The sequence below is a fragment of the Platichthys flesus genome, chromosome 6, assembly GCF_949316205.1.
Source record: "Platichthys flesus chromosome 6, fPlaFle2.1, whole genome shotgun sequence".
NCBI classification, from domain to species: domain Eukaryota; kingdom Metazoa; phylum Chordata; class Actinopteri; order Pleuronectiformes; family Pleuronectidae; genus Platichthys; species Platichthys flesus.
This window is the reverse complement of record NC_084950.1, coordinates 15,982,277-16,005,918: the sequence shown is the minus strand read 5'-3', so window position 1 is coordinate 16,005,918 and position 23,642 is coordinate 15,982,277. Positions and strand designations below refer to the sequence as shown.

The following is a 23,642-nucleotide window of genomic DNA, read 5'->3' as shown; positions in this document are numbered from 1 at the left end:
TTCATGCAGTGCTTCCAGAAGGGCTCTTCTTTACAGGAATGTCATTCTAGGCAATATAGGGTTCGGTGTCTTGCCCAAGGACATGCAAATTGGAGGAGCTGGGAATCAAACTACCGATCTTGAGGTTAATGGCCACTCTTCATCCTAAGCCACAACGTCAACAAAATCAGTGATTGATTTTTGCTTTGAATCAACTAGCAATAAGATCCGATAAGAGTTAAAATGTTATTATCAAATCCTTATGTAAAATATTTGAATCTACAATTTCCTACAACAATATATGCATTTCTGTGTTCATCATGTTTATTGTGCACATCACGAAATATCCATCACCTTTAAACAAAATGTTTGATCAGATTCACTGGTCTGGTTCTGTCGCACGACATTAATACACAGATTCACAAGTAATCTGCGTTCATCAAGATTTAATGTTCTGTTGACGTTTGACGTGCAACTTGTCAGGTGGTCAGGACAATAAGTGAGGTCACCACCCTACAAATGAATTGTGTGTTTGTTTCCTATAAGACTTGGGCCGCTGTAGGATAATGAACCACTGACTAACCCATTGTTTCATGAGGTTTTTATAGCAGATGTGGACCAATTTCACGGCGCGCTTCTAGGTGAAATATTACGGTAGAGGAAGTTGTGTGTGTGTGTGTGTGTGTGTGCTCTTTCGGATGTTTACGGTACGGTTTCGGCATCTCTCTCTCTTTCTGTCTCTCTCTCTCTCTCCCTCCCTCTCTCAGCGCTGTGATGAGACACCCTTCTCTCCGAACACTCTCCTCTCCAGCAGCGACCCTTCCTCTGTGAGACGGACTCCGGACACCAGCCCGCTCCCGCTGTGAGTTTCGCACCTTTGGTCTTTTGTTACTGCGTGTTCCACAAACTCCGGGTTGACTCTGTCTCGCTTGCAGCCATGTTTCGCGTGTGTGTGTCGGGAGAGTTCGCTGCCCTGACAGAAAGAGCGTGTCACTGTTTGAACTGGACGCGTTCGATTCCGTGTGTTGTTTGAGTGTTTCTTTGGTCGTAGCTGTAGTTTTTCGTTAACTGGGACGTGTGGAGCAAAGAGCTGGAGGAGAAGCGGAGGGAGCGTGGCGGTCGTGTCTGTCAAATATAACGCGAAAGATAAACAACTCCGTATACAGGTTTGAAAGGAAAGTACCTCTCGATGCTTTTTTTTTAATTCAAAATGTGTAAACATAGTAACGGTAGCGCTTCTGCACCCCACCCCACTAACAGGACCTGTGAAGTGGTTCAGCAGCAACCCTAAACATGTGCGTGCTTGTTCTGTTCTCTGTTGTCTTCATTCATCATAACAACATGTAAGTAGTTTTCTCCTGGTGGGTTTTAACCAGACCAACATTTTTCTACTTTCAAATCTTATTTTTTTTGTAGGTTATTGTTTGTTATTTTAAAAGAATCGGCTCCTATTTTTTTTTAATTTTTTTAGTAAGTTATTTGCTTAATAAGTAAGGCTGGGTAATAATTGTTTTTCATTTATCAGGCTAAACTAGAATTCCTCCACCGGGGCCACACAGCCAACTCATGAAAGCATATTTAAGATCTGGATCTTCACTAAGTTGTCCACCTTCATAAATACCAGTCCCCTTCATGCCTGCTATTTTAAAATCAAGTTCCATCGATTTATTTTCAGAGAAATCGACCAAATTTGTAAAATATGCCCCATCTCAGAGTGTTAAAGAAAGCTGAGAGACATTTTCTTGATCCGCAGCTGCACCCAAATTTAATGGGTTCTTTCGTCATCGCTCCTCATCCTTTCAACAAGTTTCGTAGGAATTTGTCCAGTAAATTTGGGTAATCCTGCTGACAAACAAACACGGATGAAAGTGTAATCTAACAGCTTGGCCGAGGTAAACATAACCTCCTTGGCAGCAGTATTAGGAAAACAACTTAACAACTGTTAAAGCTAAAATGTAGGGACAGGAATATTACGCTGTAGGGCTCATACCTCCAACAAGGCCAAACAACAATTCTAAAAAGTTTCTGAAAAAAATCCAGCGTGTAAGAGGTAGGTGAAGGGGATATATTGGCAGGAATTGAATATGAAATAATCCTAGTGATGCCTCAACTAGAGCTGCATTTGTGATTACATGTTGTAGCCTCTATAATGAGCTTTAGTTTGACCCAAACTGTCACTGACTCTGAGGCCCCACTGTTGTGGAAACATTTGCAATTACGAGTCAATAAAAACATATGGACCGATTTTAATGCGCCATGGTGCATGGAATGTGACTGTGGGCCTTTGTTAGGTGACAGGAAGCGTCTGGTGCATCTGGAAACAGAGAGTGATTGAGACGTAGTGGATGTGTTAGCGGCGAGGATGGACTTAACAAACTAGACATTGTTTTAAACATCCCTAATGCTTCCCTTTAAGGAGAGTGTGTGCCGCACCACAGTGTAGTGTCCATTTGGTGAGGTCTAATCCCGCAAGTCTCAGAGAGAGAGGGGAGGGAGGGAGGACTGGCAACGTCACAAGTTAAATCTTTTAACTGTTTATCACCCATTGACATTTCCAAGACTGACTGACAGCAGCAGTAGACATTTCATCATCAGACATATTACTGCAAACCTTCACTGGGTTATTTCCTCAAACATCCTTTTTAACTTTTTCTAAGATTTCTTTTTTTTCTGCCCATGCTTCATAGCCCATTTCAAACGAACTGGAAAAGACATAAATGCCAATTTCAAAGGGAAAAGACTAAATAACCTGAACCGTGACCAACATAACAAGCTGGTCAGTGTGCTGTAATGTCTGTATGGAAATGAAAAACGTTTGTTTCATTCGCACCTTACCTCTCCATTGAACTTTTATGCAACATTTAGTCAGAAATTGACTGTAAAGGTAGAGAGGGCAGTTGGTGGAGTAGGTCATGGCTGTTCTCAAGAGGCATGAAGCCCTTGGTGTGAGAGTGTTTTCAACATCTAATAATTCAGGTTAGTGTTCGACATGTCAAGACTTGTCTAAAGTGCAGTTCAGCAATAAAGCAGCGCTCTCATGAACACTCATGTTGTTGGTGTTGTGAACTGAGCTGTAGCGTCCTGTTCACCAGTCTGCAGGGAAAGTCTCAGGTTCATTTCCTTTGAGGTCAGATGACCGGATGACTGACAAGTAGGTTAAACTCATTTTACAACCTCCACCTGCCCAGTTTGTTTACTCGGAAGAAGAGGCTGTTGTAATTTTCCGTAATGTACATGAGCTTGTTCATGTTTGTATTGGTGCCAGCACTCCAACACACAACAGAAAACCAGGCCCAAGGTGCAGGCTTGAGTCGGTCAATAACATGAGGGCGGCAACAAGGTGGCTAATACATTCCTGATAACTCTCAGTAAGGAAGTGTGATGTCGAATGAGGAGATAAATGAGTGTTTTTTTTAATCAGGTTGTGATCAGGAAACCATATATTACCCAGGCTCTGTGGTTGGGCAGGGATTTCCAATCTCAGGAATCAGGAAAAACGAAGTAGGGATTCTTCTCTGTTCTTAACGACCATGGTGACTTCATTTTCAGCTTGATGGAAGTTAATGAAGTTGTCGTGGAGTTAAGGAGCCTGGTAGCTCACCTGCTAGAGTTGGTGCTCCATGTGCTGCAGATTCCACTCTCTCTTGTAGCCCTTCGCTGCTTATCGTCCCCTCTTTCTCCTCCTTTCACACTTTAGATGTTCTATCAATCAAGGCAAAAATGCCCCCAAGTTATCTTAAAAAAGGCTCGGAGTAAGCGACAATGGATGTCTGTTGAAGGTAGTGTCTAGCGATATTTCGGTACCATCTACCCTTCCTGATTTGGATTCCCATACCCGGACTATCAGCCGTAATAAGTAGGAAACTAACATTACATATTTTAAAAGCTGTATGCTACAAACGCTGTATGGTAGTGATGATTGCTATCATTGCTGTGTGGCCTGGCTTAGGCTAAACCCAAGCTGAAAAACAAATACATATGCAGAATTAATGCCTTAGAACTTATTATATTATCTATCTGTCTTAATTTATTGTCAAATTGTCTACATTTTAGCTAGCTCTGGCTTTTGCTACACTACTGGAAAGCCCCTTCTCTTCGCCACTAAAAACAGTAGTTTCCAGTGGAAGTACAGGGCAACTGCTGTTATCGAGGAGTGAATACTTAGTGATTGATAAGACCAATGACCTTTTAAAGATCCGGTATCGGTTCAGTAGATAGATTTGCCCAATCGTCAATGTCCTGAATTTTCAGCAGTATCTGAGGCACTTCTGATGGTGGTATCAGTATCTGAACATCTGTAAAAGTGGCTGCACTGAAGCAGCCACCAACAATGTTTCCTTCTTGTGTGTGTGCTCAACAGCATCCCTGTCATCTTATTCAAAGCAAGCATGATAAAAACATGAGGTATTTTCACGGAGTTAATAGAGTAACAATCTACTGTCAGAATTAAGAAGTGGCTCTGTTAAATGGGCCATGTCTGATAACCTTTTTTCTTTAATGCGTTTAATACTTGTGGCTGCAGGATATCATGTCCCAGCCAACACCTAGATCACTAATGGTCCTCAGGCTGAACAACAACACTGCTCTATGTTACACATTTACATTGGTAAACACCGTCATACATGTGCACTTTAAATATTACACTTTGTTATGGCCTCCTTGTTGAAAGCATTCGCATTCACTGCTGGGATTTATTGGTGGGAGCTGTGTTATATGTTCTACCAAACGCAGTGAAAATGGATAGAGACTTGATCTGGTCTCAGTGGAGCTGGACTGTGAGGCTGGTATGATCCTTGGAGAGTTACACAGTAGTACATGAAACCGTTTTTTTTGTCTTTGTGTGGTTTTTGTGGAGAGGCACTGAAGCAAGGACTAGCACTGGGTACAGCTCGGGGAATCCCCACAGGTCTTTCCCACACTCCTGGCATGCTGCATGCTGGCTAGCCAAAGCAGAGGGTGACCTACCAAGCCCACCGATAGCACAAACTGTGAGCATTGTAATTTTAGGTTGAATTTATTTATAGTTCAACTCTACCAATGTACACTTGCAGGCCTCTGTATTGTGAGAATAGTATGTTCACTGCCTGAGGCACTTGTTCCTTTCAGATCAGACAAAGTAACACCGTGAGTAGCTGATCAGCATCTTTGCCACAAGACTTTCTTGTTTATTTATATACGATAATTTAATAATGGATAAGTTGTTCATTTTCCCCAAGAACAGCACTCCCTACAGTAGGTATCTTCTTCTTGTATTGATTTGGTGATTATTGCTTTAGATTGAGTCTAAGAATAGAAACAAATATGATTGAGCTAAGCAAGATGGTGGTTAGCTATATTTAGTTTCATCTTCCAGCACTCGCCGACCTCTGGTCTGTCTCTAAGGACCAGCAGTATTGTTCTGCCATGGAGGATGGCTTTCTTCCTGGCATCTTTGCTTTTAATTTCCTACTTGCTAGTGTGACAGGGGTGTAGCTTTAGGCTTTAATAACGACCCTACAGCACACACGCTAGTATGTTTATTTCCAGTGAACAAGATTAGAGAAGCTGAGACCATATGCTGCTTTTCAGACCTTGCTGTTTTATGGCAGCAGAAGCAGCTCAACTCATTGATTGTATCTGGGGAACTGACAGAAAAGCAATTCCATTGTTGAGTGGCGGGACAACATTGTGGAAAATGTCTGTGTATATTGGGCAAGTCATTTCACTAAAAAATGTTATCTTGGGTTCATCATCTTTGATAAACCCTTTACTTCCTATTGCAATGCTTTAAATATCTGCTGCTTTCTTGAGTTGGAGTCGCATCCACTTTTATTTTCTCAAACAATCTCTGGTTTATTCTTCCAAGAGATTTCAGACTATAAGTTTGTGTTTTTCATTTTATAATATGTTATTATTTGATTTTCATTTGACAGGTAAAGTTCAGAGGACGTCACAGGACCTTGGGAAAAGCAGGAGCATTATCTTCCTCAATTGACGAACCCAAATTAAGTAAGTCAAAGTTGGAATTTTTTTTCACTTCACGCATGTATATGGTTTAGTCATTTTAAAGTGTGTGGGAAAAGGCCTGCAGTCACTGGAAATGAGGAATATACCAGGCTGTGCTTGTCAGCTGGTGAACAAGCTCTGCTGTGGAGACTGGTTGTGAGGAGTCTGTATTCATTCTCACAGTGGAGCATTGTGATTATTTTGACTGCTTCTCTGATTGCATGCACAGAACCGTTTTTTTTTTATGGTTTCACATTCTCTCCATTTGTCATTTGGACAAAGTCTCCTTTCATTTCTCCTCAGCATAACGTATAATGCACGCATTATACGTTGGCTTAACTGACCCCATTGGTAAGAAATCTGAATATCTAAGATGTTAAATGTAAAAATTTAGGTGGCAGCCTTGTCTCGTCATAGATTTACCCCATCAACTCAGAGCCGCATGGTTTCCTCATCCTGTTGTCGTTCTGTCCCGTTCATTGACTCACTGATTACACTTCGATTTTGAAACCTAGCAGCAGCTCGTCACTGATCATTTGGATCCCACTGAACTGCTGCTACTTTTGCTGCTGTAGTGCGTGTTCTTCAGTGCGTCATGGATCACTTCACGTTTCAGTTAATCTCTAGGTTGTTTCATTAAAGTAGACTCTGTGACAAACGTAGTAAAAGGGGGCTCACTGTCAAAGCAGTCTGTACCTTCAGGGCTTGTTTCTGTGATTCAGAGAGAGATATCTTTTATGTCATGAGAAAGGTAAAAAGTCTTTTGGTCTATTATGAAATAGGTGGGGGTGGGGGCACTGTGATACAGTAAGAAAATACATTATTTCCTTACAGCAGGACGGTTCTTGGTTAAAATTCTGTGTGGAGTTAACATGATTTATGAAACTTTATGAAATGTCATAATTTATGACATTAACAGGGAGGGCGCTAGAAACAACTGAATGCTAAAAACACACAGCACTTAATCACAGACACTCAGCTACAGTAAACGTTTCAGCATTAGTGTTAATACAGTCACTGAGCCAAGGAGCAGCTGGAACACAAGCTGTTGGGCACAAACACATGGGAACCCGTGATAAGCAATTTATAAGCAGTCTTTCTGGCTGAAAACAAATCTCATTGTGAATGATATTAAAAAGATGTTAAAAACAGCTGAGCACCACATAGCAACAGTGAATACAGAGAGGAAGGACATTAAACTTTAAACTGTCTCAGAAGGTAATGTAAGCAGAACACAGTTGTCAACATTGCTTACAAACCATGTACCTCAGAGAAGGGTCTCATAGGGCTTTGCATTAGGATATATAAATATATATATATAATTTGCATGATGATAGAAAAATGTATATTGTGTAATATACTCCAGGGTTTATTTCATTGGGCTAAAAATTGGAGTCTTGGATGATGCTTTGCGTTCACACAGCACAGATAGAAGGAGGACATTTGCAAGAAGGCAACACAAACATGGAGGAACAATATATGAGTCGGAAAAAGGACTTTGACCAGCCAAGACAAAATGAGGAGCTCTTACTTAAAAGAGGGGCTACTTCTGTGTGGACTGAGTTTGGACATGAAGATTCTGACATGGACCAGAAAACAGTAGAACAGACTCAAAACACCACTCGCCTCTTCTACCTGTCAAACAGTACGAAGACTGGACAGATGAGAGCCACAATAGTACAGCTTAGTGCTTACAACATACGCCGAAGTCAGATGGTGAAAGAAGCTTTTGCCTGTGGCACAACATATGGTAAAAAGATCATGAAAACACAGGGAGGTAACAGCTGCTGCTACAACATCCACAAATCTATGGCCCCAATTCACAGGGCAGCAGGATGTTTAAAGGCCGCTCTAACCAAAATCTGTCCTTTTGATTCTTAACAAACTTTACATGTCAGTTGGTGTTTACAGAAAACATGTGAGAAGGATGGGAACTATGTATTACAGAATTGTGACGTTTGTGACGTCATTTTAAAGCATCCCTTGGTTCTTGATTTTTAGCACGATGTACAGTTTATTGGTCGACATGCATGATGAAGGGCCCCCTAATTAGCAAAGCTTGCGCCCTAGCTATATGAGAATAGCAACGGGGGATCCCCCACTGGATTCAGTGGAGTTTGGGGTCTGACAACACTTCTAAAATATGACAAGCAAAAACAAAATTCTCCTGGTGAAAAAGTGATGTCATACACATAAGACATAAGACATAATCACATGATCTCAGCAGCGGGGTTAATACATCACTTCCTGCCTCTGTCCGCCGCACATGCCTGCTCTAACTCTTGGCAGGATAATGCGGAGGATTTGATGCTGTTGTGAACGCGTCTGTGCAGAGAACCTCCCACTGTATTGTGCATGTGTGAAAGGCAGACTACAGGTAGATTCTGGAGCCAATTCCATTGGTCATGTCTGAACATGGAATATGTAACTAATAGACTTCAGACTCACCCTACCACAGCTTTTCTACACTTTCACATCTGGTGTGCTGTAAAGAGTAACACTTGCTGCAGGTACCAAAACTAAACGTCCCTCAAACCGCCATTATTCTCCATATACATAAGGTATATACATGCAGGTCCTGGAGGCATTGTGCCCAGCGTGCTGAGTGCATGGGCCTGGACTGTACTCGCTGTCCATTCACAACAGACACACAGATAGATAGTTCAAGAATCTGAGTATAGGGGAACACACAGTTACAGTTATCCATAATCTGTGGATGTGTTTGTTGCAAGATCCACATACACGTTTTCTTCCTTGCCTAAGGACACCTTTGAAAACACTGTAAACAATGCCATTTTTTAACACCATTAATCTAATACTGCTGCACAGAAACACCAGACCATGCTCACCTTTTCCATTTTAACAAATTCATTTTAATAGATGGTGTTGCTTTTTTTCCTCCCGCATCGATGAAATTGAATACCAGCATTCGAAAACAAAACCTTCAGTACTCCAGCAACACAAGATTTACCAGAGCCTTAATGGCTGGGGTCATTCTCAAAAAAAGAACTATTGTTGTTTTTTGAACATAAACAACACTATAATTTGTAAATCTTTTCTGAAATATTGTGTTGTCAAGCTTATTACAGCAAAAGCCAAATATTAAATGGGTGGTGAGATGTTTAAATTGTCAGCTAGGAACTAATAGTTTGCCTTTATATAATTAAAAAGCTGCAGGACATAACTTGCCAACTGGATTGGTTGTTTAATTGTCTGTCTACCAGAGCTTTTACTAAGTCACAATTATAAACAATAATTAATCTGTATCAATTAATTCTTAGTTGCATCATTAATTGCAAATAACTGAATTATTAAAGGGTTTTATATCTGTTGATTTTGTACAATGGCTGACTGACTGTGATTTCTGATTTTTATGAAGCAGGGAAGTGAGCAACATTCTGCAGTTGACAGGAGACATTTTATTATAATTGATTCCAATCCTCACAACCAGACTCTTGCTAAAGGAATAATCTGGGGTTAACAGGTCCAGGACACAAATCCTGCCTATTTCCAGATTAGATGTCTTCCTCATCACGCCTGAACTAACCATTCTGTGCAGACAACGATTTGCTGTTGGCTAAGGTTGATTCCCTCATTTGTTTCTGTGTAAACTCAGCTGAGCCCTCATGGCATTTGGGTGCTCTACACAAACCTGATTAGCAAGCTGTGTGGGGGCGCGCTCACATTTAACAAGACACAGCATTGCCATATCTGAGGATGGGTTAACAATATAGAGAGTGACAAAACTGGCAGTAATGATTATGTTTTAAGGGAAACCTTCTTCTCCTGGATGTGATTTAAGTAGAGTACATCAGAGGCTTTGCACACATGCCTCCAAACACACAAACATGCCTTGCCACTGCCAGACTTACGAGGTATTTCAGAGCTGTTTAGGACCAACACATTTTGCTGCTATACAACAAACAGAGACTTATTCTACGTCACTCTGACTACTTGCAAAGTGAGCTGTGTCTACTGCCTCTGTAAACCTGTAGGCTGAACAAAAACATATGATTTCCCAGAAGAGTTATCATCTCACAGAAAATGACTGACATTATGTTGTCAGTTGATTATTTTTGTACAACTTATTGCTGCCCACCAACACAAGTATACATAACCCTCGCTATCCCTGTAATTAAAACTAATTAGTGCTGAATGACATGTCGTTAGAGGTTCCCAACATTTTAAGTCTGTTTCATACTTTCTGCAGACAGCCTAGACTAGAGGAGGGTTGAGATTTGAGCGAGGTCATAACAGGCAATGTTTCATAACCTTTACTATTTGCACAGTGTGGGAGAGTGATGGACACTCCAATCAGAGTCTGAATAGTAACAGGAGCTGTTTGTGTCTGTGCCGCTATGGATGCAGCTGTTTGTATTGCACTGTTTATGGAAGGTGCTCTGCCTTCTGATAAAGGGCATTGATTCAAGTATTTCTGTCATCGGATCTGAGCAGGGTAACAGAATGGCAGTCTGATGAAATGATGATATGAGGCTTCTTTGTCTCAGACAGGGGCCTATGGCTTGGAAACGAGGTGTCTCGCAGGAATAAATCTCACGAGAGAAGACTTTCAAACACAGAACTACAGCTAGGAAATAATCTGAATGTATTACTTTTGTACAATTTGTATAATGTTGAAGTAATCAGTTCACTAGTTACCTTCTGAGTAGCTCTGTAGTGTTAAGTCAGTCTTACAGGTGTAACACAGTGTCATGGCCCGACTGTTTTTTGTATTGTCATAAAACCCACACAGTTCATTTTTTGCTGTTTATCTGCAGAAATTGAGTTAAGTGACTCAAGGCAAAGCAAAAAGCAAGAGCGCCTATTGGGCAATAATACTGGCTGATAAGGGTAGATCAATGTGATCGTGTAACATGCACCCACTACGCTCTCATGTGCAACCGCTCAAAGGGAGACATAGACTGGGACAGATAGTGCTGCACACAGTTTTACAGTGAAGCACTGGTCTGAAACACAAAGTTAGAGATTCTTCTGTGTTATGAGAAGTGTCAAAACAAAATTGCATCATTATTAAACTGTGGCGTGACAAATTAGACTCTGTCAGACTGACACAGTCTATGGGAAACACTGCACGCATTTTCAATTGCATCACAAGAGGCTGATCTATTGAGAGAGAATGAGGGCTGAGTAGCAAACTGCACTGCCTGAGCACAAACCTCATTGTGTCTGTAGTTTTGAAAATTGATCAGTGTAATACATCAAAGGCTTGGTCAGATTCTTAAGTAATTTGACAGAAAACATGGCATGGTAAAACAACAACAAGTGCCAGTGACAGGATGAAATAGTATCTAGGAAGACTGGTTTGAGTAGTAAATCAAGGAGTTTGAAGGCCTCTCTGAGAATGAAGAATGTGTTTTCACAAAAGAGATTTTGGACACAAAGCTTTTTAAATGTCTGTTAAATGTTCCATGTGGCGGTCTTTAGAGCCATTAAAGCAGAGAACAGACTGTGAAATATCTCTGGCTTACCTGATCAAGCCTAAGTCATTACTACATTTGTGTTTTATAAACCAAAGAAATGGCACATTCTTGGTAATTGCTGTCATGTACTGGTTGATATTTGCTTCAATGCTTTAGCAGTTTGAGGTACACAAATTGGTCTTTTTTCCACACAGGCCAATTAGGAAAATGACATGCTAATAAAATGGATTTTTGTTGTTCTTGGTCTTATGAGCTCCTCGCCTAACACTTAAAAATTGACGTGTACCTGCACACTAATGTTGATGTTAGTGGCTTTTAGTATGGAATACTCTTATCGGCTCATCTGAATTTTATAAGCAATGGAGGTGTTTTTATTGCTGTGTGAACCAACCTACGTGTGTGTGCATCAATCATCACTATCAAGGCTAGAATGATGAGCCCAGTAATATATGACCAGCTTGATTACACATGTTCATGGGAGGAGGTGAGATGGCAAAGGATAACATTTTTACAATGACAACTCAAATGGCAATATGATGGATATTTCAAGGATCTCTTTTTGACCCTTTATCTTACAATTATTTCCACATGAACTAATCCCTTGTGACGCAGAAGGATCCTGCAAGTGAGTCGTCTTCGTCACTCGGCACGGCTGCCTAGCAACCAGGTAGCACTCCAGCAGGCTGAGCAAGGGTGAACTTGCCTTATTGGTGCACCTCATGGATCAATATTCTCTTCAAGTAACATTGTTTTAATTATGGATAAACTGACCCTGGTTGATTTGTTCTTAAGACGGTATGTCTACAACCAGAAGCGGTTGTCCTCGGCAACACAAACGGTACTTTAACAAGTTCACTAGGGTACAACTTTAAAGAATCAGTGACTGACTGTATTTCCATTGAATGCTGTTCATAGTCTTCAGTTGCTTTAACGCGTAATTCACTGACTTGCAAAGAAAATATCCAAACCATGAGGATTTACCTTTAGTAACTGAGAAACATGTTCACTCTACTTGTAGTAGCAGATAATCCTCCTCCCTGATTAGTTCTTCTGTCGTCATAAAGATCAGTGAATAGAAGAAAGCAAAGAGGAAAGACAGAAAGAGAGCTTAGAGTAATTAAGTAGAGAGTTTGAAAACAAAAAACAAAATTACAATGCTTTTATATAACAATATAATAATAACTTAATTTGTATAGCACTTAGCTAAACGGGGTAACAAAGTGCTTAGTCGCATGATTCATATACAGTAGTGTGGGACAGGGTTTAGAATTATATCTTTGGTCTGCTTGAGTAAACTGGCTAAAATACTTCTCAACTGGCCCTAGAACTGCATAATTCAGTGTTTTCTGAGGCTGAAGGGCACACTGTGACTGTGGGTAGTTGAGGGTACTACTGAATACTAGTTGGATTAAGAACATTTTCATTTGAACAATCTTAAATTTGTCTCATTTATTAATCATGTGTGGTGTTTTGTTTTTTTTTAAACAGAGTGTTTGAAATACAGTATAACCAAGCCATTAACATTTAAACACTATTTAAATATGGGTCCCACCCAGTCTCTCTATGTTGGGATTTTGATCTCATCTTTCCCTCCACCCTGTCTGCACCAGTGACACAGTTGTAGGTGGCTGATTTGTTGTTGGGAGTGGTTTTCTCCTGTTGTGTGAGATCAGTTCCAGCATGTTGCTGCAGCCACAGATAAGTGTATGCCATTAGGGTTAGTCACAGCACTTGGAACTGTGAGAGTAAAAACAGACCTTCCAACTATCTAAACGCCTGCCAGGGCAAGTCACCACTATTGGATTAGATGGTTGATTGGTTGTATTGATTACCCTACACGCTTGGCATAGCTGGGACACAAACAAGCACACACTAAGTACTCATCCAACAGTATATAGAGCTAGGGCGATGGTCTGCCTGCCTGGACTGCTTGCGTGTTGCACAAATGCCCACAGTGAAGTGTATACAGACTATGCATGGATTTTTTATTGTGGTGGGCAGCTGTGGGAAATAATAGCAGCAGAAAAACTGATAAAGTACCATCAAAATATCACTTCATACTTTATAGGGATTAGTGCTTACTGTTAGGTATGTTTATGGTCGACATTAAGAGTCAATCAAAGAAGTGAAAAAATAAGTTTGATGAATTCCGTCTACAACAGGAGCTGAACTGCTGAATTTATTTTTGATCAATGGTTCAGAAAACCGGACAGTGTTTTGTTAGTTGTTTCTTGAATTTCTTACCCTAAGCTATGGGCCTGTTGCCCCAGGGTTTTTGTACAGGGATTTTTTCAAAGCTTGTTTCTCTAACCATTTCTCAGAAGGTGAGGAAAACCATTTTCTTAATCTGGCCACAGTGGGCTGTGTATAAATATATCAATGGAAGTGTTGGTAGAGACTGAACTCCCGGGGAGCTACAGAACACCAAATTATGTTGTAAAATGTGATACAATTGAAATAGTCCATTTTATTTCTTTGCAGCAGAGGAACGTTAAGAAAAAAAACAAATCAACCACCGCTGAGATTTAATAATGTTGCTTTAACTGATCATTACTAGTTGCCATCTACTTATTATACTTAATATATTTCTCACTGCTCTTATTAAGATGCACTTGTACATTCCATACAACCACATAACCCTAATGATTCCTCTGTTGTTCTGCCCAGCCCAGTTACCACCACTTGGTCTGTTGCTAGTCTATTTCAAGGGTAATGCAAGTGATGAGTCTAATTGTGACCTGCAAGGGAAAATGTAGAGCATTGTAGCAGTGCAGGTTAAAGCTAAATGTAATTTGCCTGAATCCACAAAGTGCAGTAACACAACCCCTTTCACTGCCACTGCACCATTCAACTCTGTGATGAAGTGTTTGTGGTTCCCCCTGAAAAGTTAAGAAGTCTCCTGTAATCTCCCAGCAGTCCTGAGGAGAAAGTATTTGGGTTTGCAGAGTTTTATCCGCTAATAAGTTCTTGTTGTGTGTCATTAAAGAATGCCTCATTAGATGGTTTAATAAGTCCTGGTGAACAGTTACCCTGGACGACAAGCTTTTGACATCTGGTATTTCTTGCTTTGACTCCACTAAACCTCCTGTGCCTTCATTTTGTCAGACTTTGCCCTGTGAGTTATGAACAGTGTTCATGCTATTAGTGGAATACTGCAGTTATTCAGTAAATCCTGCCTTAACAATACTGATTGTCTTGATGACTGGGTGTATATAGTTTAATTATTTAAAGTCCATAGCTTTTTCAAGCTTTGGCATGATTTAAAATAATTTGTGAAAGTGTTGTAGCTTTGGTTGATTTGTCATTAGTTACAGTAATGATGACAGGATCTGCTTTTTAAATTGATTTTCTGTGTAATTGTAATTATAACTCATCTTTAAATTACTGTGACACTGAAGTAACAGACCATGGCAGAGATGAGCAAATCAGATTAATTGTAAGTACATACCTCGCTGATTCCGTTCACTGACAAAAAATCAACGGATATTAGACTTGACAGACAAATTGGTGTTTATTTTTACTGATCTGGAAACTTTTATTTTTACTGAATAAACAAATTAGAAAAGATGTGTTTATATTTTACATGAATGAATAGTTTATTATCGACGGTTTTGCTCCTGGGAAGCGATTGTTTACCTCCCAGCTGCACGGCAGCATTAAGTGTCAGCTCTGCTTAAGCTCAACATGTCTTCACTGCTTTTGAGCTGGCCTCACGGTGAGCCTGCCGTGTCAGGATGCCTCCAGAGATGGAAACACCAAACAATCCCTAGCACCCCCTCCCAATTCCTGTACCCCACATGAGCACTGAGTAAGAGATGGTACAAATAAACCACCTGGCTGTTTCACATACCAATAAATATAAGTGCATTGTGTATAAGGTATAAAGCAGTGTCAAGTCGTACTTCGGTCACTCACTCTATGATTTGTTTTTTTTGTACTGGCTCCTCCAGAATGAGCTTGGAAGTGGAAAGTGTTTCAATATGGGTTGTTTGTAGCCTTATTCTTAAATGTTCCCAAGTTTATAGTGTGTCTAATTTAACATGTAAGTTTAACACAACTGGGAGCAACCCAGCATTGCAAAAATAAAGTATTCAAGTGTGATATGTGATATGTTTCTCCTAGTGGTTGATGTACCAAGGAGAAGTAGCAATGCCAGGAGGGATGGTGGGCTGCAGTCCTGTGAACCCCGTCATTATCCACAATCCCTTCGGTTGAGTGGATTGGATAGTGCTTGAAATAATTGTTCAGAGATCCACGTTCTGACTGACAGTATCTAACAGCATCAGGATGTTCATTTTAACATCATAATCATTGTAAAATCATTGTTAAAACCATGCCTTCATAGATGCTGTACTAAGATCATATCACAGGATCAGTTACTGCTTGTATGCTCTGCTCTGTGTGTAACTACCCAAAGATCTTCAGACATCTCTCCAGCAACACGCTTGCGTAATCACGTCAGAGTGAGTCAGGCAACAAGAGGGTAAATTCCCTTGGTTTAGTGTGATGTAATAACTGAATATTAGACAGGGATCTCCTTATCCTTGGATTCATTAGGGCGAGTTCATCTCATGTCGAATGTTCCCAGATGATTACACAACACCATTTATCTGTTCAACTCAGATGCACAATAATCCATTGATAGTGACTGAGGAGCCGTCAACACAGATCGCCTGCATTTCCAGATCTTTTGTGTTTCCATGTATTGGTAGCCTGTTCAAGACAAGACCTCAAGGCAGGAACTAACTGCCTCCTCCATTGTCTTTTGTTTATGCCGCCAGCTGTAGTAAGCTCTGCTTTCTGTGTTCATCAATTTTCTCTTTATTTTACCACAATTGAACCTCATTTGTAATTTCCACTACATCAGAGCCAGCATCTGTCAGGCAAGGAATCTATTACTTTAGCTGATTTGAAGAAATCTGAGTTTCATCGCCCCTTGATAACTGGATACATTGACATGGATCTATCTCTCATTTTGCAATATCTGATGTACGCTTCATGTGCCCACACTCAACTAAGACTTGGGCCATTTTAGACTCTTCATGTTTATCTCTTAGTAATCTGTTTCTGATCTGAAAACAATTACAAGGACTGACTAAATATATTTTAAAGAGGTTTGTTTTTGTTGTCGTTTTAGAACTGTGTTCATTCAACTCGTAGTAAAATTTGAGGGTTTATTTTCTTAGTGCAATTCATATTATCTCATCTTTCCCTTGTTGGTAGAAGAATAAACAGAATTAACACTTTTCACCTTTTCAAAACAACCCTGGTGTTTAATTCTATTTCTATTGACGGTGCTTGGTTGGAGTTGAAATATTTGTAGAGTTTTGCATTGATAATAGAAAATGAAGGTAGACGATTTAGATCTGAAAATAAACGGCACCATATCCATCATCAGGCATTCATTTTTGAATCAGGAAGATGTTGAAAAATTGATGTATATCTGTAAAATATTCTGCAATTGGAAGCTGTACCACGTATAAGTTTGACTGTTTAAAATGCCAGCCGCTACGAAAGAAAGGAAACTCTGGCTGCAACTCTGCATGTCTGCATCTCCCATTGAACTGTTTTTTTTTTTTAGCTTGTTGCAGAACTGAGACTTCAAAGTAAAGTTCCACAGTTACCCACATCCACTTCCCCTGGGGCACAAGACAGTCATGATATTCTGGATCAAGGGAACTCATGCCTTTCTCCTCTTCTCAGTGTGTAGATGAGGTCACACATAATTTCATAAATCCATATAATACATTGTCAGAGAACTATGCAAGTCAGTTACAAAATGTGCGTCCATCCATCTCATAGATGTAATTCACTAGATAAGTGACAACTCCGTTCAATTGGAAATGGGAACCATTCATGTCAGAGTATAAACTTTTATGGTAATCCCTCATATATTTTTCAGTCACCAATTGTTTTCCAACCTCAGGGCTAGATGAGGTAGTTAAGGTAGTTAAGTGAGTTGAACCAGTAAGTCAAACAAGCACCTCCTTAGCACTGTGGATCTGTAGACAGATAGATAGATAGATAGATTACTTTACTGTAATCCCCTGAGAGTCAATGATGCTTGTTTTAACTCAAATAGAGCACGGAGACTTGATCCTCCCTGTCTTCAGCTTGAAAGCACAATGTGGTGAAGCGCCTATATACCTCAGGGCAATGAGAAATCCACAACATTAACACTAACCACGAGAGGCAATACGATTACTGAGTTCAGTCAATCATTGTAAGTGCACACAAGACAAAGACATGTCATTCACGACTAACTGCCCTCACTTGCTTCTAGAGTCTGTTGAGTTGAATTGGTGTTTTTTCTTCTTTTTTTTGTCATTATCTCGGCTCCACATAGCCCTGCTCGAGATCCCAAACATGGTGGTGAGGGGACTTAGGAACTATTGAGCAACTGTGTCTCTGGTTATTTATCGAAAAGAGGAGGCCATGAGCAGGCTGTAGAATCTGCTTTCTTATTTTGAGTAACACATTTGTTCACAGTTGATCCTTTACACCCACACACTGCTTTTGTCCGTGTGATCCAATTATTCTTTTTTTTATTTATTTTTTATTACAGAACATCTTTCTAGGGAGTTCTCACCTCAAGTCCCTCAATATATCTCCCCAATGTTCAGCAGCTTTTTACATCCACAGCACATGTTCTGTCACAGAGTCTGCAGAAAGAACAGAGAGAGAGAGTTGTGATTATTACTGGTACATTGTTTTCAGCAATTGGTTCATTCTCCTCTCTTCTCTCCAGAGTACTACAAATCTGCAATACATGTCTAGGTGCTGTGCCTAAGTCTTCCAATGGTAAAGAAGAGCCTGTGTGTTACTGGACCATTTATGCGCTCACTCATAAACGTCCCTGTAGGTACAACGATAAAGATTTTGTCAATAGAACTCTAAGGATTTTAAAGCAATACTATAATAGTAATTCTCCAAATCACCCCTGTAAACAGCTTCCACTTATTTGTATACTCCGCTTTTCTATCTTGACCGCATCTCCATACATCCTCTGTGTCTGTTGGAATTTTAATCTTGGCCACCCACAGTGGACTGCTGTCTCCTTTTTTCAGCTCCTTTTTCTAATATTCTTAGTCTCTGAGCCCTTTATCATCGAGGTGCAATGGGTTTGGGTTCACAAATAGAGTACATATGTATGTCGCCATAACACTAAGTAGTAGACTAACTTGCACCTCAGACAGGGTCACAATCAGGGTGAACACAACATGCAGCTAGTGGTTATATGTCATCAGCGACTTACATCATGGCATCTGTCAAGAAATGCTGTTGCAAGTGCAACTGGCAAAGGGCAACACTGCATTTTTACGCTGTGCAAGAACAAAAGCACAGGTAAGAGTTCTAAGGATATTAAATAAAAGGAACTGAACATCTTTGCTATTCTGCAACAACTTGAGGCTTAAATTTAAATTTTGTTAATATCTCTTTAGTTTAAATTAGTTATTATTTCAAGATAAATACATTGGCAACATGTCTCCATGTCTTGTAGTTCTTTCTCAATGATTGATATATACAATGGTGTAATAAAAATAAATATAAGACCAACATGGGACTGATTCAATCATGGGGAAGTATAAGTAAATCTGGGACCCTGATGTCCCTTCATATATGTCACACTTCACACATCATAAAATGAAATTATTACATTAAAATGAATTCATCATGATCTTAAAGTCTTAACTTTAGCTTGTTGAAACCTTCAGAAACGTTGTGTCAACATTTCCTCTGAAAATGGACTCTTGCCATTGTAGTTGCAAGTATCATCGTATCATCATATCTTACATCTGATGCCTCAGTAAAGAGAAGCTATTCTAGCCTGACCCTTAATAGGAAAAATGCTCCCCAGCCCTGCTTTGCCTTTTATTTTGAATAGTACCCACTCGTAAGGAAAACATGTCTCTACTCCAATTTACTGAATACAGATCAGATTCTTTATGTATCCTAAAATGTCACTGGTGATAGTAAGAAGAGCGACTGCGTAATAGCACTGACTCTCAGCAGAAACCTCATTATCCAAAGTGGTTAGTATCATAAAAGGTGTTTTCAATATTGAAGAAGCTATCGTTCCATTGGCAGTTGCTAGGCAACTACATCAGCATTGCTGACGAGTCAAGGAGCAGTGGTATGAAGAGGCAGAGACTTGCAAGGGTATTTTAGAACGTGAGAAAAGCATGTGATTTACCAAGGCACACAGTGATGTGTCTTATTTGGTGTTTGATCACAGATTTTGATGGGGTCATGGCAGTAGAGCATAACAAGAAAGGAAACATGCAGGGCGGGTATTTAGGCTGTGAGAAGATTGTTGGATAAAAGGGATACTTCACCAAAAATAAAATGTACTCATTATCCTCTCACCAGTATGCTGATGGAGGGGTGGGTGAAGCGTTTTAGCCCGCAATAAACTGTAGGAGTCTCAGGGGTAAACTACAGAAAAAAACATAAAATGCTTCTATACTGCTTGTGTGTTGTCATCCAAGTGGCTGCAAGCCCTGACATTCATAATCGAGTGAAAACTGCATCATTTACACCATGTTTTTAGCCTAAATGTCCCGCTTTCACGTTCCCTCAGGCACATCTTCCTTTGGCCACTATCATAGCCACTTCCGGTAGTGGACATATATCATATTATCATACAGAAGGTCCATAATTTGGTTATAGTAATATACTGCTTATAGTGATCAATGTGGCCCGAGATAAGCATCATCACTATACACGGTTTCAACTGTTTGTATTCAATGTTCATCTTGTGGCTCCATCTACGATGTTACACTCTCCATTTGTAAGAAAAGTGAGCACTTTATGTTGTTTCCTGGTAGCACTGATTGTTTTTCCCTCGGTTGTCTTTTAGAGCTGCTCTCCTCTTCCACAGGAGAGTGGTTCACAAATTGCTCTTGTTTGAGAATGCTAGAGAATGGCGTAAGGCTGAGCAATTAATTGTATCGAAATGGTAATATGGTCAAATGTATGTCTGGATTGCATGAGATTTTTCAGTGAAAATGTAATGAACTCTTTTCCACGAAATGAAGTACAAGGTTGGGACGTCAGCCAAATAATAACCCATTCAACTTTGGTGTGGATCCTGACAAAGGTGTTGATAAATTACTCTATTACTGTTTTTGGAGGATTTTCTTTATTTTGAGGGAAAGTTTCATGGATTTTGATGAAAAAAAATCCGGCATATTTGCAGGAGCAATTCGTTTCAGTTTGATTGAATATAAGGTTGGTCCTTGGCGGTGATGTTTGCCCTTGTGTGTGAGGGCCACTCTATTTTATAGTGGAATACTATAACTGCTTAACAGGTGTAGTTGCAAGCTGCAATCATAAACTTATTGTAAAGATTGAAAACTAGTTTTAGGTGTTTTAATCACACCAGTGGGGATAAAACAAGTAATTGTCATTATTGTCGTAAAGAGACAGTGAGGAACCAATTTTAAGTGAGACATGAATATATCTGTAGCCAAGGTCAGGGCATATTGCTGTGTAGGCAGTACAAGCTGACATCAAAACCATTGTCCGCTTACCGAGTCCCATGTCATCAGTAGAACTTAATCGATATGGAAAGTGAGACCCTCAGCTCTGTTCAATGCATTGGCTCATGGTGGAGACACCTACATCTGTTGGTCTCCTGACAGACCCACATGACTTCTGGCTCCTGCTTCTAGTTTGACTTGAGGGGAAGGTTTTATGGGTTGCTGCTTGTATTTGCGAGACACGTGTTATGTAATTGCATTGCATAAATCGAGTCCTCGAGGGGATTATTTGTATATTGGTAACTGCATCTTCCTGCTTCTGCTCTGCACAAGTGGCTGCTTTGGAGAGGGGGGTAATCGCATAAGAAATACTCAACTGATGATTTTTACATAATGGAAAATGGAAACCCCATTTTCTTCCCCCTTGTGTTTGTATTCCATGTATTATCCCCTACTGCAATATGAAGACTCTGCACTCATTTGCTTGTCATTCCAGCTTCTCTAACCTTGTACTTTTTTTTTTTATCACCTCCTTCGTTAGGTGTGTGCACCATGGTGTCTAAACCTCACCCTCCTCTAATGAAGAAGCACAGTCAGACAGACTTGATAAGCCGCCTGAAGAGCCGAAAGATCCTCGGAGTCGGTGGTGAGGATGACGATGGTGAAGTTCACCGCTCAAAGGTCAGATTACATCACATGAACACAGTCCAGTCATTTTTAGCCTTTTTTAGGGTGATAATGCAGATACCAAAGGGAAATGGCTTCTGCATGAGTGCAAAAAACTGCTTGTTATAAATATGAGCATGTATTAAACCATAATCAGATAAAATTTATGCAGGGTATAAACAGGTAAATGCACTCAACCACAGATGTGGGCACCCAGAGAAATGGATTACTTTTAAAAGCCGAAATAGGATGCTAATTGTCTCATCACTCACAACCCATTGTGTGCTTTTGCTCCTCATGCTTCAGCGAATCTAGATCACATATTCCCATGAGTTCACACAACTGAACTGAAATGGGACTGTCTCCCCGGAGAGACTCCCTGCCTTCTGCTTCCCATGTATTATGTCATTCCTACCATACATTTGAACATTTGTGTGGACAGTGTACAGTCATGTGTACACCAAAACAGCACACATGCTGGTGCATATCAGTAGTCACACAATCACCCATCATAATCATGCATGTGGAGCACAGTTGCAGACTGATGAGAGTCTCTTGTTATGGTTCAGAGGGCTCACATATCACGATTTTTCAGATTTTTACTGCATCATTTTTAATCTGATGAAATAAGAATGAGAACAGGCAGAGCAAACACTTCCTCACTGAAATATTAATCAGGCAAGTGGGAGCAGGAAACGGAACAGAAGGAAGCAGGCATAAGGTGGCTGATGGCATGTGTTGAGATGTCAGCACCCTTTTCTCTGCCCTCCCGAGTGTTTGTGTTCTCTCTTAATGTCTCAGCAACTAGCCTAACCCAGACATCTGCCGCTTTGATCCCTTTCACAGAACATTGGGATGGAAAAAGATACATTTAAGCTGCTTTCAGACATCCACTGAACTCCACACAATCTCCTGACATTATTCGAAGGAACTGTATGTAGGAACATAAATGTCTGAATCATTAGCTGTGGACATTCACCGGAGTTAAGCCCAAGTTATGGTTCTGGGTCTGACCTATTCGCAGACGTGGAAAATTTCAGGGAAATGTTTGGAGCTGCTGACTCGACATTTGCGTTCACCCAATGGAAAATTTCAGGAAAATTGTGTGACTTTGCTGTTTTTATAAAGTGGCCATTGACTGTTGCATAGAGAGTTTAGTTGTTCCACCTCTCTTATACATTGTGTTGGTACTTGAGTCGTTCCATTTATCTTCGCCACAAGTGTTTGTGAATTTGAAGTACGGTGAGCTGCATATAGTTGGTTTTGATGGGAAACAGTTGACATTATCCCTGTGGTACCTGTAAACAAAGGAGGGAAGTCCTGCTGCACTCCACTGATTGTTCTCTTCCTGCTCCTTCTACAGTCCAGAGATACGAATGCAATTCCTTTTGCTCATAGTCATACTTAAGTGAGAGCGAGGTTGGTATTCATGCCACTGTGCTGTATGAGTGCAGCTGTGCTGGAGGCTTCTTTAATCCACTGGAAGGCAGACTGCTTTAGTGTTAAGGTCATGTATCAACGAACAAACTCTGACAGCTCGAGCTTTGGCCTTCATAAATAAGAGATATAACAAAGTTGTATGAATAATGTGTGGCCCAGAAAATGTCCACTTAGCCATAATTTATATTTGTTTTGACTGTGCAACATCCATCAGATATACGTACTGACATGACAAATTGTAGCTCTGTGGAAAACTGATTATTTTTCTCCGGGATATTTTCCTGCCCTCTGGTTGAAAAGTTTCCCTCTGTTTACTTTACACATCGGACTGAGAGATTGATGACAAATCTGGGCAATCGCAGCTGTGAATAAGCATCTCTTCCTGCAAACAGCATTGTGTATCCCTTCCTTTTCCTGTTTCTCTCTCTCTGCACCTCTCCCTTCTGCTTCTATTCCGCCCGAGCCGGTCCTGTGCCATCGGTTGACGCTCGGCTCCCTTTGAGTGTTTCTTATGCCAGTCATGCATATTTATGTGATCTTGTCAAAATCTTCCCATGGCACAGGAAGGAGTGAATCACTTGGTCACGTGATCACAGCTGGCACCAGAGACCCTGTTGAGGAGGTTGAAACACTGGGAGCTCAGCCCAGC

The 23,642-nt window shown here is 40.4% G+C and overlaps 1 protein-coding gene across 3 annotated transcripts in view; it reads left to right on the top strand.

Moving 5' to 3' along the window:
- Window positions 1-711: 711 nt before the first annotated feature.
- LOC133955526 (tumor protein p53-inducible protein 11-like) overlaps window positions 712-23,642 on the top strand; it is a 35,074-nt gene continuing 12,143 nt past the window's right edge. Inside the window, exons 1-3 of one of the 3 annotated variants that reach the window (XM_062390395.1) lie at window positions 712-841; window positions 5,892-5,967; window positions 21,429-21,568. In XM_062390395.1, the coding sequence (XP_062246379.1) occupies window positions 21,440-21,568 (129 nt within the window). In that variant the 5' untranslated portion in view covers window positions 712-841; window positions 5,892-5,967; window positions 21,429-21,439. Of the gene's footprint in view, window positions 842-906; window positions 1,323-5,891; window positions 5,968-21,428; window positions 21,569-23,642 lie in introns of those variants that run through there. The other 2 variants (XM_062390397.1, XM_062390396.1) reach the window with 2 other exon arrangements.